We start from the raw sequence: 17,804 nt of genomic DNA on the forward strand, positions 1-17,804 counted from the left end.
ATAACATCACCAGTCTACTTGAAAAAGCGAACGGATCGTTCGCGAAACGTAGTGTGAGTACTATTGGTTTTTATTTTGCTGGATCAACACTAATGAAAAATTTCATACAAACTAAATAAATAAAATAGAATAAAATAAACATAATATTACAAGGAATTATACTTCTCGCTGATATTGCACCTATTGAAAATATAACAGCCTGTTATAGGGTACTTAATTCTGAAATCGGATTCAATCTTACCTTTTAAATCTTCAGGTAACGTGAATTGATGCCCAATACGTTGGATTCTGCGGCGATGCCGATACACCATAAATGGGACAGATATCAACAGCAAAAGTGAAATCACAGCCAATGCTGGTGGAAACGTATACAGCGAAACACCCCTTTCTTTAATGGAGAATTAATAAAATTATAATAATTAAAAAAAAGAATTGACACTTTTGCATATATAAATTACAAGGAAAATACTGGAATATAACAATGCTGTGGGACCAATGGGTGGGCCTACGGTAGAGATACAAAAGCTAACGTAAGTTAACAGTTAGTCAGAAATAGAGCCAGAGCTTCAGACATCACAGTCCTTCCTCACAGGCAAATGAGTGAGGCCTAGAAAAAAATATAAAATAGTAAATGTGAGAAGACTTACACTAACAAAAGAATGACTATCTCGATGACAATAACGATCATGATGGCAAAAGACAATGTGTTGATGATAATAATAATGTTAATAATTATAAAACTAATAGTGATAATCAAAATGTACATAATATGAGCCACTTACTACGCACGTTCGCCTTTAATATTGCAGATCCTGTACCGATATTATTGCTTGCAAAGCAACGAAGATTGGACTGGTCAAAATCAGTCGAAACATCTGGGATACTGAGTGTCTGCTCATCTGTTACTATGACGTCACCGTTAGGTTTTGAACACTCCCAACGGTATGTGATGGGAGTGGGATTACTTGAACCAATACACTGGACTTGCATTCTATTCCCTTCTAGTATATCGACATAATTCGGCTGAAATTTTACTACAGGTTTATCTAAAATAATACGAAATATTTAAGTGTTGTAAGTTCAAAATAATGGGTCTGTCATTACATTTTCTTAAGTCCGTCCTATATAAGAAGATGATTGAAGCAATTGTACTCAACATACTTTCAGCCCTCTAGGTTAAAACAATATCAACCAAAGGTAGAAGAACCCGAGAAAAAATCTGATAATATTACAAACCCAAAAACTTACATGTCACATTCAACCGCATCGATTTCTCTGCGTCACCAAATTCATTGCTTTTTGCTCTACATGTCAGGTATTTCAAATTATCTTCTCGGTTTACAGGAAACGTGATGGTGTTTCTTATTTCGAACAGTGAATCTGTTTCTATTAACTGTAAATTTTGTCGAGAATTATTTAATTCCTCGCCTCCTAATTTCCACTTCAGTTCAGGAATAGGTCTGACCTTATATACCACACAAGTCACACTGACCAAGGCATCTTCTTTCACAACTAATGTACTGCCATCTAACTCTATCATGGGATATTCCTCAGAAGGCGGTACAACAATTGTTACATATGATTCAGCAAATGTAATGTCGTCTTCTTCGAACGTATGACCAACAAAACACCTATAAACAGCCTCGTCATCAATATTAGCATGAATTTTAGTCAGTGTTGATTCACCAGTTATGGGGTTTAAGTAAATTGTGAAGTTTCCAGTGTTGTTTCGAATGACAGTGCCATCAATAACGGAAGTAGTATTTCGCGTCCACTTAACTGTTCCTGCGCGTGCACGAACTTGACATGTTAGTGTAATATTTGATCCGTAAAATACCGTTTGATTCGTAGGGAATTTTGTAAATGGATTCGGAAGATCTAAGAAGAGAACAAAAAACGCCATTTAGATTTTTATACAGTAAGTAAAGTTCAATATATATATCACCAGGATATACTCATCCTAAGCTAAATGTATTCTTACCATAAACTATAATATTGACTTCTCGAATTATCGTCTGATTAGCAACGCACTGGTAAACGTCATTGTCGTATTCTGTCACTTTGTTTATATGATAAACCAATTGAACCGGTCTGGAAAATGTACAATGCGAAAGTTGTAAATAAAAATATTATATAATAATGCCTATTGTCTTCATAATTAACATATATTACATATACAAAGCCTTATTGACATGCGAATAGATCCAGAGAAATGATTGTGTAGCTTTATATAATTCATATACAGTCTTTCATTCCTTCGTCTAATCGAAAGTGTAAAGCCGGTTGCTCAATGCGTCGTTCGACGATCGTACGACGAAGTGACGCCATCTGCTGATTGTCGGTGACGGTCTGAACGGATCGCCAATACAATCCGTTGAGCGTGCGTCGTGGCATTTTGTTCGACAACAGTCGGCCGCACTGTGAGTGCCTGGCTTTAAATTTACGAAGTTTAGCGCCGATCAGTTTAGAGTCGATTATACCTTTGCTCACAATAGCACACGTTCTAAGTCTATGTTTCTAAATACAAACTTATATTTAAAAAAGTAATGGGCCTACATAAAAATAACTGTATAAGTCGCATTACATAATACCTGGAGGCCTATATAAATGACTGTAAATAGTTTTACATTTACACATAATATTTTTGAATCTTGATAACTGGAAAAGAAATTACCTTGGGGCATAAGCTACAGAGAGATATCGTCTTGTAGTATTTTTTAAAACTGTATTATTTCGCTTCCATATAATTGGTAAGTTTGTTTGTGTGAATCCATATGCTGTGCAGTTCACTGTTAGAGGTGTTCCCCATTTAATGTACAAACTCTCAACACCAATTTCCAGATATGGATCGACTGCAAATGTAAAAAAAAGACCCCTCCTGTTATACTCTTACAGTTTTGGGACAGGGGATCCGAAAAGAAAACACTACCCTAGGGGGTCCGGGGGTATGGCCCCAGGAATTTTCTTTATTCTGAACGATCGAAAATAACCTCGAGGCGTTTTAAATTAAATACTCAATGGGGATCCGCTTCAGGAGCAGTACAGCTCCAATTGGACAGTACATCTGAAGTCAACACCCTGTTTAATAAATAGTGAAGAAACTGTGTTCTTTAAAGTGCAGATAGTCTATATATGATGTGATACACGGTCTGTGTACACGATGGTAATGGTTAAAATGTGTCTTCCGAAAGATAAATGCAGTAGGCCTATAATGTATATTTATAAAGGAGAGTAGATTGATGAAATAGGGACGAAAAGATCCACAAGAACAATGCCTATACTAAGTATTCAATTCACTGAAATATAAGGCGTTACCGGTAATGTCGTAAAACAATTTGAACGTACGTTTCTCACAGTAGTCTCCAGCGAATCCCTTTGGGCATATGCATGCCCCGTTGAAACTGTGACATTGAATGTTTTGTGTGCAGTTGCATTGGTTACTACATCTCGCTCCATACCTACCTAGTGGACATCCTATTGTTGAAACAACAAAAAGTTGTGTTATTATGGTGACGCAAAATCAGCAGATAATGCAGTGGTCTGTCAACTACAACAGAAATAGGGGCCTACCATGCGGGAAAACATGCCAAGCCCAAAGCTCTTTCCACACTATCAAATTGTCTTTGACAAAAAGCTGTATTTTATGTCCGTGTATAGTCATGATGTGTCTATATATGGTCATGATGTGATATTTATGTTTTTGTCAAATATAATTTAAATTCATTCAATTGGCTATTCACGACATACTGTGTTCTCCTGCCAGTGTCCTTAAAAATGGCTTTATTTTCTGCGTTTTTGATTACTTATGTGTATCTGTTTTGTTGTACCTCGTCGTTTAAACAACCTAGAAGATGTAGAGAGTTTTTTTTTTTGGTGAATTTTGCTATATTATTTGTCCTCAAATTGCTGTTATTGGTCTTAGCCACAACTATTACATTACCCAGCCCACTGCAACTAGATGCTACGTGACTTTCAACCCTGATCACACGTGTATTCCAGCTATGGCTACGGCAAACAAATGGCCAGGGCTTAGGCCTTGGTCAGGCCTACGGTGTACCCAGTTTTTGTTTGTGAGTAGAAAGTCGCTCATTACTTTGAAGTTTAATACAAGAAACCGTGGACGAGCTATACCTTATTATTCAAATCATGTGGCCTGTTTACGCGAATTAATTGTGCTTAGTGGCGACATCGAAATAAGTCCGGGCCCTGAAGAACAACGTTGCCTTGCTGTTTACTATCAAAATGTCCACAGTGTTAAAAATATGGTGGGTGACTACAGGTCAGTTTTAATGGCAAATATAGTAAATGACAAGTATGATATTGTAGCACTTTGCGAGACATGGTTAAACAAATACGTGGATGACGCCGAACTTGCCTTTCCTAACTATGCTCTATATCGCTTGGACCGTCAGAACAACAAACGTGATGGTGGATTGATGTTCCTGGTTTCTGAAAAATATCGTTGTAAGATTATTTGAATATGATATTCCTGGCAATGAACTCTTATGGATTGAACTCAGGGCTTCGAATACTAAAAAATCTATAATTGGATTATTACTATCGACCGCCAAATTCCAAGTGTGATATCTTGAACTTCTCCATAGATCATTAGTTCAGTTGTACCACTGTACCATCATCCTCGGATATAATTCTTATTGGCGATTTTAATTTGCCAGATTTTATTTGGCATTCCGATGGTGGTCATACATGTTTAAATAGCGATGTAATCAATGTCTCCTTCAAAGACCTTATTTTAAACAGTTTTTCCTTTGTTCACCATAATTAGATTAATAGATCATTAGTTCAGTTGTACCACTGTACCATCATCCTCGGATATAATTCTTATTGGCGATTTTAATTTGCCAGATTTTATTTGGCATTCTGATGGTGGTCATACATGTTTAAATAGCGATGTAATCAATGTCTCCTTCAAAGACCTTATTTTAAACAGTTTTTCCTTTGTTCACCATAATTATTTAAAAACTAGGGGAAATAATATTTTGGATCTTGTTTTATGTGATAATCCCTATCGTAATTGCAGAGTTTCTGTTGGCGATGATATTTTCAACTCGGACCATGATTTACTTCATATTGAACTTGAATTTATGAATCCTTGCAAACAAAAAATTATACAGTAGACCTGTTTTTAATTTTTCTAAAACCGATTGGCTTGAATTAAGCAATACTTTTAACCAATAATAATGTATAATCAAATGTTGATGTTGACGATGCTCTTGAAAATTTTTGTTCTGTTGTTCATGCCGCTATTAAGGATAATGTTCCTACGATCACTCCTAAAAAACGCCTTCCCCCTTGGTTCGATAAGTCCTTACGAGCTGCATTGAAACTTAAAGAACACAAAAGGAGAATATTGAAAGAACGGAATACTCCTTTTCATAAGGATGATTTTAGGAGTGCTCGTAGGATATTTAAACACTTGGCAAAAGAAAAATATTTATCATATCTTTCATCGATTTCTTTTAAACTCAATGAGAATCCTAAAATGTTCTGGTCTTTGTTGAAGGCTAGTTATAAACAAGCTCCTCCTCCCTCTAAGATTTCGTACGGAGCATGTGATGCATATACGGACAGTGCAAAATTTAATCTTTTCAATCCGTATTTTCACTCTGTGTTTAAAAATGAAAAATTTTTCTCCTATCCCGAGCTTAGAGATTATCCAGTTGATTTGTTGTCAACTGTTCAAGTGTGGAATAGCTTCTTCAAGCTATTCAACCCTATAAGGCATCCGAATGTGACAGGCTAAGTAACAAAGTTCTTAAATATTATGCTAAGTCTTTGTCTGCACCTCTTCCCCACATTTTCAGCTCTCTGTTTCCTCTGGTGTGTTCCCTTCTGCTTGGAAGCGTGCTAATATCTGCCCAATCCATAAGGGTGGAACACGCGATTCTGTTGTAAATTTTGTCCTATTTCAATTTTGCCAACCCTTTCCAAAATTTTGGGAAAATATTTTTTTAAAGTATTTACAATCATGTTGCACCCGTTCTGTCTCTAAGCAACATGGCTTTGTCCCTGGGAGGTCATGTCTGGCAAATTTGGCAACTATGTTATCATTATGCCTATACCACCATTGATGAGAAAAGTCAGTGAGACGTATTGTACACTGACTACTCTAAGGCCTTTGATTCTGTCTGTCATGACCTCCTAGTTCACAAGGCTATGAAGTTTGGGATTCGTGGCTCCTTATTATCTTGGTTACAAAACTATCTACAGAACAGAAAACAGAGGGTTAATTATAAAGGTGTTGCATCGGAGTGGTTGCCTGTCACATTGGGAGTGCCTCAGGGTTCAATTTTAGGCCCGTTTAATATGTATATATTTGTTTAATATGTACATTAATGATGCCCCTTCTATTTTTCAAAATTCACATTGTTTAATGTTTGCTGATGACTTGAAGCTGTTCCACAGGGTCACGAATATAAATCATGCCTTAGCCTTTCAAGAGGATCTTAATAGGCTATGTAAATGGTCTGCTGATTGGAATATCTCTCTCAATTGCACTAAATGTGTCGTAATGACAATTACTCTTAAAAAATCCCCTTTTATTTTTAATTATAAACCTTAATGGTACTTGTATTAGCAGAGTTTATGTACAAAAAGATCTTGGTACCCTTTTGGGTTCAAAACTTAATTTCAGTAAAGCAAAGGCAATCGGTTGCTCGGAGTATTTTGGCGTCATTGTAAAACCCTCGACCAAAAAACCAAATTGCATCTATACATTTCTTAAGTTAGACATATTTTTGATTATTCCAGTGTTATTTATAATTCTATTTCTGTCTTACAAGCTCATCGGATTGAGAGAGTCCAGTCAAAATTTTTATATTTTATAAATTACAATTTTAAAAATGACGATATTGTTTCATACACTCTTCCCTCACTTAGTGAAAGGAGAAATATATTTAATATGGTTTTTCTTTTTAAATGTGTTAATTCTATTTTTTGATACTACTTTATATTCTTTATTCCCTCTTAAGATTAATAGACCCGGCTCCCGTCGTAATGACCTATTTTTGGTTCCCTTTAACAGAGTCAATTGCACTAAAATGGTTTTATTCATCGTCTTGCCCACTTTTTTAATAACCTTTCTCACAATTTTTGCGTTAATCGATATTTTTCACCAGAGCCTTTGTTCATTCAAAAGCAGCTTATCGCAATCTTTACTTCATAATACAAAGTGACTTATTTTCTGGGTGGGTTAATTCCTTAATTCTTTTTTCTTTGCTCCTTGGGCTTTTCTTTGTTTTTGATTGTTTTGTCTTGTGTGTGTGTTTGTGCATTCTTTTTTTTCTCACCTTTGTTCTGTGTTTGTCTGTATTTTTATGTGTTTTTTTCTTTTCTGTTTTGTCTGGCTATGTTTTTGATTGCTCTGTTCTGTCTGTGTGTTTCTGTTGGACCTGTGTTCTGTGTTTTGTCTGTATTTGTATGTTTACTTATATTTATTTGTATTTTTATCTGAATATTTTATCTGCAATTTTTAGCTTAAGATGTTCCTCTTGCAAAATTTTGTAAATTTTATCAATTCATTTCATAATGTAATTTAATTAATTAATTATTCACTTGTTTTGCATTTGTATGTTTTTAAAAATATATTTTGTGTATTTTTCTGTACTTTTTTTAGATGTTCTTCGCAATATTTTTTGTAAATTTTGTAATTTTTTTATATTTATAATATGTACAGTATCCTATTTAAGACATCCTGTAATTGGCTTTTTGCTGTTGGATGATGTTGGAAATAAAATAAAATAAAATAAATTTGTTTGGACTGGGCATTAGATGAAAACTTTACTAAATCAATTCAATTATTACAAACCGGTGATGTGGCCCTAACTGGCTGTCATGATCACTAACAGACCTCCTTAACAAATCATTCTGGAAGTGTTGAGAGTTAAATTATAACAACACATATGTAAATTTATCAATGACGCATATCTACCATTTGCATGCCTAAATAGCTTCACATTTCTCTTTATCACCGACGTATTTCTAACACGAATGATGATTTTTTTTTAAAACTCTATCTTTGATTAGATGGCGTGGAAGCAAGCTCCTGGGTGTTGCATTTCATTGATATAATTATGATATGTTGCTCATTTCCCCTTAAAACCGTTTGTTGGGAATTAATAATATAGCTTAAAAATAGTCCTCTTTTTGTTTTGAGTAGGCTTCATATAATTTTATTGACCTGTCAGTTGCTGATGTTGCACATAATTATATATACTTCACCTTTACCTGAACTTTACTTTTTCTTTTAAAATTTTCTTTTTCAACATTCGGTGACGTTTCATTCCTATTTTTTATCTCTTTAGTATATTACATTATATTGGAGCTGTAGTTTTTGACATGTTATTACCTTCACAACAATAGGCTAGATATGACATTAATTAATGGTAAAACTAAAAATAATCTTTAAGGGCATTAATTTCTCTTATCCACACTAGTTTTCACACCTATACCAAAGAAATGTAAAATATTACCCTTGTGCGCTACTCTCGTACATGTTTCATGGAGTGGTTCCCTCTTCACTGCCAGGCTGCGCGGTACATATTCTGTTTGATGTCTTTGAAGTTCACCACTGAAACTTACACACGGTCATACGCACTTTGCATATAGGCCTAATATTTCCAATATGATATTAATAATAATACATACCATTAATTTCTATGGTATAAGACACTTTCGGTGTTGCATTGTATCCGCCAAGTATTGAAAAAAGAGCAGCAGTGCATATTCCTGTAATGCTGCCCTCAACGACAAGATGGGGGAAGAATGTGTGCACAATCATGCCGTTATCCCATGGCAAGTCAAAGGGTACCTCCTCACGAAAAGGCTCATCGATGAATTCTACAAGAAAAAATATCAACCAAACAAATATTTACTACTTTAGCTATACATTATGGAAATATATAGATCAACTGTGGTTCCCATAGGCGTAATGGCATGCTTTTGCAGCTACGTCGCATTTTACTACTACGAAAAAATCCTAATCAGACATTGAAATAACTTGCAACAACAATTTGACTGTATCTTGTAGAACTATTAAATAAAAATTATTTGTATTTATTATTTTGCAAAAATCTTAATGGTTTGAAACATTCCCATCCCAATTGCCTTCCACTCTTGTTTAATTTCCTTTCTCCTACACTGACATCATTTAATAATTGTTCCTCTAATAATATGCAATTCTGGAATTTAAAAAAAGAAAAAGAAAGATACCACTACTAATACTAATATCAATTCTAGAGGTCGAAACAATATAGGAACGTGCTTTTACCATCGACGAGCATTTACCGCCATTTTCAGGGAATTTTTAATAAGTAAAAAGAAATTCAAAAGAAAACTAGTCACATTTAATGAATTAATTACTCTAAACCCAGAAGGGGCACGTTATTGTTTGTTGGTGGTCGATGCAAGGTGAAACTTTTAGGTAAGTGTACGTCCATATAAAGACGTAGATTCAGATAGGCCTAATGATTTAAACTTCTAGGGGACTTATTGAAACATACCACTGTGACCAAGTGACGTCAAAGTAAACTCAGGAAGCGAAGATTTAATCTTTTGGTCCTGCCATTCACAATCAACTTGTAATGGAGATTTGTTGAGAAAATACTGTAGGAACACGTAACCGCTTGGGATGTACAGGAAAACATGGATACCACCTACAGAAATACAATGTGTTCCACGAATATCAATATACAGGTATACATAGTAAATTCTATTAAAGTTTGCTGCGTAGCACCGTAAACACGATACAAACAAATAGATAAATAACAGTAATAATACTATTATTATAACAGTGCTAGAATAGGAACATGATGCTATAATAATCGTATTCTTAAGCATATTGTTTGATAAACAATTTTCTCAAGATCTTTTTATAGTTTTAAACGTCTTTCCATTTCTCTGTTTTCGTCCTTGTTCCTCTTTGAATTTTTTGAACGAATAAATAATTCAATTTAATTGAATCAAGCATAACCCTTCATCAAATAGATAAATAATAAGAGTGCTCGAATAAGAACAAATTTATCTTGTTTGTACATGTACATATTTATATCTATATACTGGTGTATAATGGATTTTTATACATCGTATAAAGTGTTTATGAGGGCCAATGTCGTAGCCAGAATTTTCGAACAGTGCGGGCGGGACAATATCAAGGTGGATCCATTTTACGCGTAAATTTAAATAATGTGGACCCATTTTCTTAAAAGTTAACCAATTTTACGCAAAAATATTTTTAAAATGGGCTCATTTTCTTAAAATTCTATATATTTTAGGCTAAAATGGGAAATCTGGAACCATTTTCCAAAAAATGAACATTACATAATTTGAACCCATTTATAAAAATGTGGACCCACTCTTTGTGGACCCATTAAAAATTTGTGTGGGACTGTCTCAACTGTCCCGATGGCTGGCTACGGCACTGATGAGGGCATATCATACTGATATGTTATATTACAAGTTACAGGTTACGGATATACGCAGGAGGCCTACGTCTAGGACTACAAGAAGTCAATAAATTTCCGATTAATTTTATAATAAATAAATTTAGTAGTGAAACCAATAATCAACGAAATATGAAGGTAGAAAACGCATAAACGTATTTAAAAAAACCTAGTGTATCGCTCACACATTCCATCCACATAATGAGCTTGAAGAACAGGTTGTGGTGGGACTTCTAGGTTAGTGTAGTCAATGTCTACGGTAGCTAAACTGTTGATCTAAAAAAAAAAAAGTTAAAACATCAATTATCACCCCCCCTTTATTGCAAATTTTAAAAGAAAAACCAAATTTATTAAAAACAAATTAATTCATATATTAAATGTGTGTTTTATGTGATACGTTTTTAGGCCTATCCTGTCTATAAATAAATTTTAGCTCTAAATCGCAGTTCTATCCGCAATTACGGATAGAAAAACGCACCCATCTTTTTTATCAGTGAAAGGAAGTTTTTTTTTAATGTTTGGCAGACGAATCACCAATTAGCAATGATTACATGTTGCGGGAGGCTTGGAATCCCTGTGTTCTTAAACCAGTAGGCCTGGTCATTTGCTTTCAGGTCAGTAAATAAGTCTAAAAATAGCAGATTTGACGAGATTTTAGTAGTCACTACTTACATGTTTCGGATCCGACGGGCTTTCTCGAAAGCATGATAAATCATAGGTTAAGCTTGTAACTACACTTAAAATACAAGAGAAACTTATAAGCATAGAAAACACAGCTACTGAGTATATCATTCTCTCAGGCTCTAATGTTCTGCGTTATAATATGCTCAGGTAGCAGTAGGTTCATGCAGACTGAGAGGTGTAGGATAGGCCGATTATTATAAGCCGTTTATTTCCTCATCTAATCTATTCCATAATATGGAACGCCGTTCAAGCAACAATTCGATGATGAATCAAGTGAATCGTCGATGATGAATCAAGTGATTCGTCGATGATGAATCACGTGATTCGTCGATGATGAATCAAGAGATTCGATGATGAATCAAGTGATTCGTCGATGGTGAATCAAGTGATTCGTCAATGATGAATCAAGTGATTCGTCGATGAATCAAGTGATTCGTCGATGATGAATCAAGTGATTCGATGATGAATCAAGTGATTCGACGATGAATCAAGTGATTCGTCGATGAATCAAGTGATTCGATGATGAATCAAGTGATTCGATGATGAATCAAGTGATTCGTCGATGATGAATCAATAAAGTGATTCGATGATGAATCAAGTGATTCGTCGATGATGAATCAAGTGATTCGTCGATCATGCATCAAGTGATTCGTTGATGAATCAAGTGATTCGTCGATGATGAATCAAGTGATTCGTCGATGATGAATCAAGTGATTCGATGATGAATCAAGTGATTCGTCGATGATGAATCAAGTGATTCGTCGATGATGAATCAAGTGATTCGACGATGATGAATCAAGTGTATCGTCGATGATGAATCAAGTGAATCATTAGAAAAATGTATATGATTCATATTGTAATTCTTATTTCAATTGCTATAGAAAATTCTATGTGACTCTGTTGGAAATTGGCCCAATATCTTATAAGATCTTATAAGAATTTTTATTGTAAATTTTAAAGATCCAATAAGAATTGTTATTACAATATTTATTAGATCATATAGGAATTTTAAATATTATTATAATTATAAATTATTATTATTATTATTATTATTATTATTATTATTATTATTATTATTATTGCTGTTATTATTGTTGGCATTGTTGTTATTATTATTGTTGTTTTTATTACCGTTAGTTTTATTATTAATTATTAGTCTTAGCATTAACATTATATATTGTTCAAATATTTGCTGATATTATTATTACCATATAATTTATAAATATTTTTTTATTATTTTTATTATTATTATTATTATTATTTATTAGTCTTAGTATTATTATTTTAATAACAGTAATTTAAAAAGTTATTGTTATTGGTGTTTTAATGGTATTTTTCTCATCGTATTATTAATATCATTTTTAATATTGTTGTTGTTGTTGTTGTCACCTTTATTATCGATATTATTACCCTATTATTACTAAGTAGGCCTAGTATTATAAGTATCATTATTATTATTATTATAACTAATTAGTATTATAACTATTATTATAAAAATAAACATTATCTTTAATTTATTATTGTTGTATTATTGCTATTATCACCTTCAATATCGTTATTATCACTAATGAGATATTTAAATATCGTTATTACCATGCTAGTATTATTACTATTATTCCCGACGTAAAATAATTAGTATTATTACTATTATTCCCGACGTAAAATAATTAGTATTATTAAAGTAAATATTGCTAATTTATTGTCGTTATTGTTGTTTAATATTATTGTTGAAGTAAAATGTTGTGAGTAAACAGAAGACGAACACATTTATAAATAACTCTTTTTAATTCGTAGGCAATAGCATTCAAATCTCTTTTGGTGTGGTCCTGTTTTACTAAAATATGCTGTGTACTTCATTTCAATCATATTGAAGAAAAAGGATGCAAAATCTGAGATATACATTTCATTTTAATTATAAAAAAACTTGTGGCCGAGTTGACTTGTAGCCAAGTTGGCTGTAGCCGAACTTTTTGTGGCCGAGTTAATTTGTGGCCGAGTTGACATGTGGCCGAGTTGACTTGCGGCCGACTTGCCTGTGGCCGAGTTGACTTGTAGCCGAGTTGACCTGAATCGCTTAATATCTTTATCTAATTTACACGGTCTTCCAACCTTAGCCATTTTTAGTTAACACGCCTCGTTAAGCCACTTCTTTAGTGCTTCACTAGCCTATGCCTATGCTTCCAGCTCTTTGAGCCTAAGCCTAGTCTAGCATAGCTAGGCCTAAGCTACCTTCTTTTGGGATTCAGCAATTTATCGTCGATTCACTTGTTTCGTCATCGACGAATCATTTGATTCATCGACGAATCGCTTGATTCATCGACGAATCACTTGATTCATCATCGAATCACTTGATTCATCGTGGAATCACTTGATTCATCATGTCGACGAATCACTTGATTCATCATCGACGAATCACTTGATTCATCATCGACGAATCACTTGATTCATCATCGACGAATCACTTGATTCATCATCGACGATTCACTTAATTCATCATCGAATTGTTGCTTGAACGGCGTTCCATAATTCCGGGCTGTTCTGTTCACATTTGGTTTCCAAGTACGTTTCAAACATTCGTTGTCAGTAACTGGTATCACAGTATACAATGCAAGTCCCGAAATTAATGTTTGCTATCATTTTGGTGGCAATCATCTATACATGTTCTTCAGCCCATGACTACTGTCACCGGCAACGGGTTAACATTCAATCGGAGGTAGGTTGCAATTATACATACAACATAGCAAAATTGTAAGTATTTTTTAAAGTAATAATATGCTATAATATAATGGATAGCTACAATTAAATATGTATTTGCGAATAACCGGTTGTTAACAATGTACAAAACGAATAATATCAGGCCACTGGCGAAAAAGTCTAAACAAAATAGGGACGAATTTACATACTTAGTTTGAAAGATTGCAAAACTATCTGCTGACCACAAACGTTCTTGCACAATTAGCATGTTGTTTACGCGGTTAAAAACTGCACAAGGCTTTTTTTTTTTTGCTTGTTCAAATCGCCTTGCAAACAATCCAAGCCTCTCATCAATTTGAAAAAGCCGTTCAATATTATGCATTTATGTGACCTCGTTTCCTAAAAAATACTAGTACGTCGACTTTTTATTAAAGACGTAATATTAAGTATGCACTGGATACTATTACTGAGGAAACACAGTGATGAACAAAAAACATAAAGACGGTACTTGTTGGTATAATTTCCCACTTTTAATTGTGCAGTCATTTTTTTCTGTTTTTTTCAATTTACGCTCACTCTCAGCAATTCGATGTAATGTACACATGATTTTCAATTTGATAACAAATAACATCTTGCACCGTACAGGAACTGTACAATAGAAAAGAAGACATAGACTTGGAGCTCGGAGCAAGTCTACTCAGGACTGCACGAATACCATGCCTCGTCTCATCAAAATCTGTTTTCATTATCAAACATAAACATATTTAATCAATTAGTTAGTTGTATGCAATGACCTTTAAATAATTGATGTTTTTTTTTTAAGAATACTGCCTTGATATATGCTGATGTCAACATAACAACACTAAACCAATATCTTGGAGCAACCCAGAATAGCTTTGATGTGCTGTATTTCATTGATCAACCATGTGAGAATTCATTCGTACTCAAAAAAGTTTTTCATCTTCATATACCGATACTTGATATTTTCTTGACATTTTGAAAATATGTCTGAGCATTACATAACTTTATATAATATTGTCATGTTAAGTTAACGGTATAAAAATGCATGTACTAGACATAGCATGTTTGAAGCTGTAACAGTAATAGCAGCACAGCGGTAGTTCGCTAGTAGTAGCACAAGGAAACAGCTCTTAGGTAGTGCTGTAGCACTGAATCTATAGCAGCAGTGGAACTCTAATAGTAGGCTAGTAGAGTATTAGGCTAGTTGTTGTAGCGTCTATCATATTTACCGTATCCATGAAAAGAAACTTTTAATAATTACAGGTACTCTAAGCATCTATATGAACGTTAAAAATGTAACTCTATCGGAATCCTTTTCCGAAGCGATCCACTATCTTTCAATGCAGTGCAAGATTTCTGATCCATTAATTCAAACAAGCGTTCCGTATTCAGCGATAGTACGCGTTGGAAATCTCCCGGTAAACGATACCGGTACGTGGTTTGGTTTTTTTTTTTTATCTTAGTTTTATGTTCCCATTAGGCTTTAACTATGTTTAAAAATGTTTATTACGACCAATCAATGTTTTATGTATCTCTTAACTAGCATTATCTTTAGTAACAAAGACATACTATTTGGAATGCTGATTCAGGATGCATTGCCATCTTTATAACCAGTCACTACCATCGTCATCATCATCATACAATTTTCCCCATTATCACCACAAATCATCAACACCGTCACAACCATCACCGCTAGTACCAATAGTACCATCACCATAACGGGCATAATCATCAATCATAACCATCATCACCACCACCATCATCATAATCATCATCATCATACCACCATCATTACGTCACCACTATTTTGATCATCAACAGCATCACCTGATTTAGATTCAAATACTTTCTTAAAATGAATATAGTAATTTTCTATTCCCTTACTTGTTTAGCAGGCCTAAATTGTTATCATTATTGTTAATAATAATAATAATAATAATAAAGTAAGAACTTATATAGCGCCATTTGAAAAACCGAAGTAATTATCAGTGGCGCTTGTTGTCACATAGGCCTATTGTAATATTTATTTTTTAATTGATTTATTAAAATTTTGGATAAAGTGCGACAGGAAATAACATCTCAAACTAAACAATAGTTTAGGTATCACTCACATAATTTACGTTGGTATATTTCAGAAGGGCCCGTGTTACCAAAGCATGACTTACCGGATTGGTTTGACGATTTGGTAATTCAGTTTTATTTTGAAAATCTTTTTGCGATGGAGCATATTGTTGGAAGCTGTTCTCTGATGCTAAAACAAATAGAAAATACAAATGTTGGAACTGGATCTTTCAATATCCAAGTTTTAGGTAATTATTTAACTATGTTTACATGATCAGGTAGATGTTATAGCATTGAGAAAATATATTTCCCGACGAGTTCCATCTTCTCCGACAAGGAGCAACACCCACCTAAGACACACCATGGTTAGCAATTTTAAGAATATGCACCCCTAGATGCCCCATAATGGCTCTCACACAGCCCCATAGCTAAGTAGGCCAGAGGGCCATGCTCCTTGCTAAATGTTTGGCCCACTGTAAAAATCAAATTGATAGTTGGATATGAAAAAATAAAAACAAAATAATGAGACATATATATATATACAGTTGCTACATCCTTATTTTATACTCAGTCCCAGCCCATTGGGTGTAGCCCTTCTAATTCTTGGCCCCCTGGCGTACTGACCGAGGTGACATTGGTCTTTGACCTTTTCTTCCGAAATTTGAATGGTGTCTTTCTTTGATTATTATGTACAATTCCACTAAATTTTATGATGATCCATAAAAGGCATTATGCTTACAAAGGATCAGGGCTACATACAATTTGTGACTTTGCCTACAAACATTATGTTTGCTGTAGGTTGTCCGCCACAAAAATTCGGCTTGAATTGCAATGGAACATGTACGTGTAAGGCCGGGGTCCAGTGTCACAGCTTCAGTGGTGAATGTTTGTGTCCGAGGGGCCTAGAGGGTAAAACATGTGATAAACGTAAGTTATTCTTTCTTGTATATGGTGTTATGGCGCTTACTTTATCTCTCATTTCCAATATTCTGTGCATGTAACATTTGCAATAATATGCTTTCAATACATGACACGAAACCTCAAGACTTACCGTACTTTGTATATGCATTTAAAGTTAAATCTTCCATTGTTTAATCCTGCATGTCATCGATATAAGTTCTGTAGGGTTTCAATTTAAATCGTTGTTAGCAATAGTAATTGTAAAACTATAGCTTTGAATATTGCATCAGTAGTAGTACGCTTAGCAAACTTAATTGGAACTTCCATGTTTGAACATACAATTGTTTTCAAATTCAATATTATGGACCAACAGTCAGTCCGGTTTTGGACGTGAGGCCACCAGATGATGTATACCTTGTTTGGGGGTCAGATTATGAGCTAGTTTGTACTTCTCATGGCATTGCCCACGCCGACCTACAATGGATAAAGGCTGGGAAAAAGTTAGATGTCAACACAACGACTATTCCAGAAAGTTATTTGCCTCAGTAAGTGTTCCGAATTATACTGCCGTGATTTGGAAAAATGCATTAACTCCAAAATCCTAGTTTTGAGTTATTGAGCAAAACGCGTTTGTCGTTAGCCTTTTGTACTGGAAATGAATTCTAGTAAATTTTTTTTGGCAAATATACTAAACATATATTTAAAAAACATATTAAATAATTTTCATGGTTATTTTTGTTTTTTAACCCTATATAAATGGAGATAATGCACTATTCCGAATTTTAACAGGAGTCAATGGTGCGTGAAAAATCTGAAGTTAGGCATTAACTCCAGTTTTTCCAGTGAAATGTGTATCTTACGTAGCCAAATTACAGTATTTCTGACAAACAAATAATGTATGCCAGTGTCAATTATATATTTCACGAAATTTAGTCCATGTAAAAGTTAAAATTAATATTATAGTATAAACTTATAATCAATTTA

General features: G+C 34.1%; 1 protein-coding gene across 4 annotated transcripts in view; it reads right to left on the reverse strand.

The window, feature by feature from the left end:
• LOC117112603 overlaps positions 1–17,804 on the reverse strand; it is a 33,679-nt gene that overhangs the window by 1,413 nt on the left and 14,462 nt on the right. The window contains exons 1-12 of one of the 4 annotated variants that reach the window (XM_033255711.1): positions 16,660–16,690; positions 16,025–16,110; positions 11,133–11,191; positions 10,646–10,736; positions 9,522–9,674; positions 8,668–8,859; positions 3,346–3,474; positions 2,675–2,852; positions 1,982–2,091; positions 1,249–1,878; positions 783–1,046; positions 242–388 (exon numbers count right to left, since the gene is read on the reverse strand). In XM_033255711.1, the coding sequence (XP_033111602.1) occupies positions 242–388; positions 783–1,046; positions 1,249–1,878; positions 1,982–2,091; positions 2,675–2,852; positions 3,346–3,474; positions 8,668–8,859; positions 9,522–9,674; positions 10,646–10,649 (1,807 nt within the window). In that variant the 5' untranslated portion in view covers positions 10,650–10,736; positions 11,133–11,191; positions 16,025–16,110; positions 16,660–16,690. Of the gene's footprint in view, positions 1–241; positions 389–782; positions 1,047–1,248; positions 1,879–1,981; positions 2,092–2,674; positions 2,853–3,345; positions 3,475–8,667; positions 8,860–9,521; positions 9,675–10,645; positions 10,737–11,132; positions 11,297–16,024; positions 16,111–16,659; positions 16,691–17,804 lie in introns of those variants that run through there. The other 3 variants (XM_033255710.1, XM_033255708.1, XM_033255709.1) reach the window with 3 other exon arrangements.

Source organism: Anneissia japonica, unplaced genomic scaffold (assembly GCF_011630105.1).
Source record: "Anneissia japonica isolate Jap-2015-1 unplaced genomic scaffold, ASM1163010v1 scaffold24439_len48245_cov107, whole genome shotgun sequence".
NCBI classification, from domain to species: Eukaryota; Metazoa; Echinodermata; class Crinoidea; order Comatulida; family Comatulidae; genus Anneissia; species Anneissia japonica.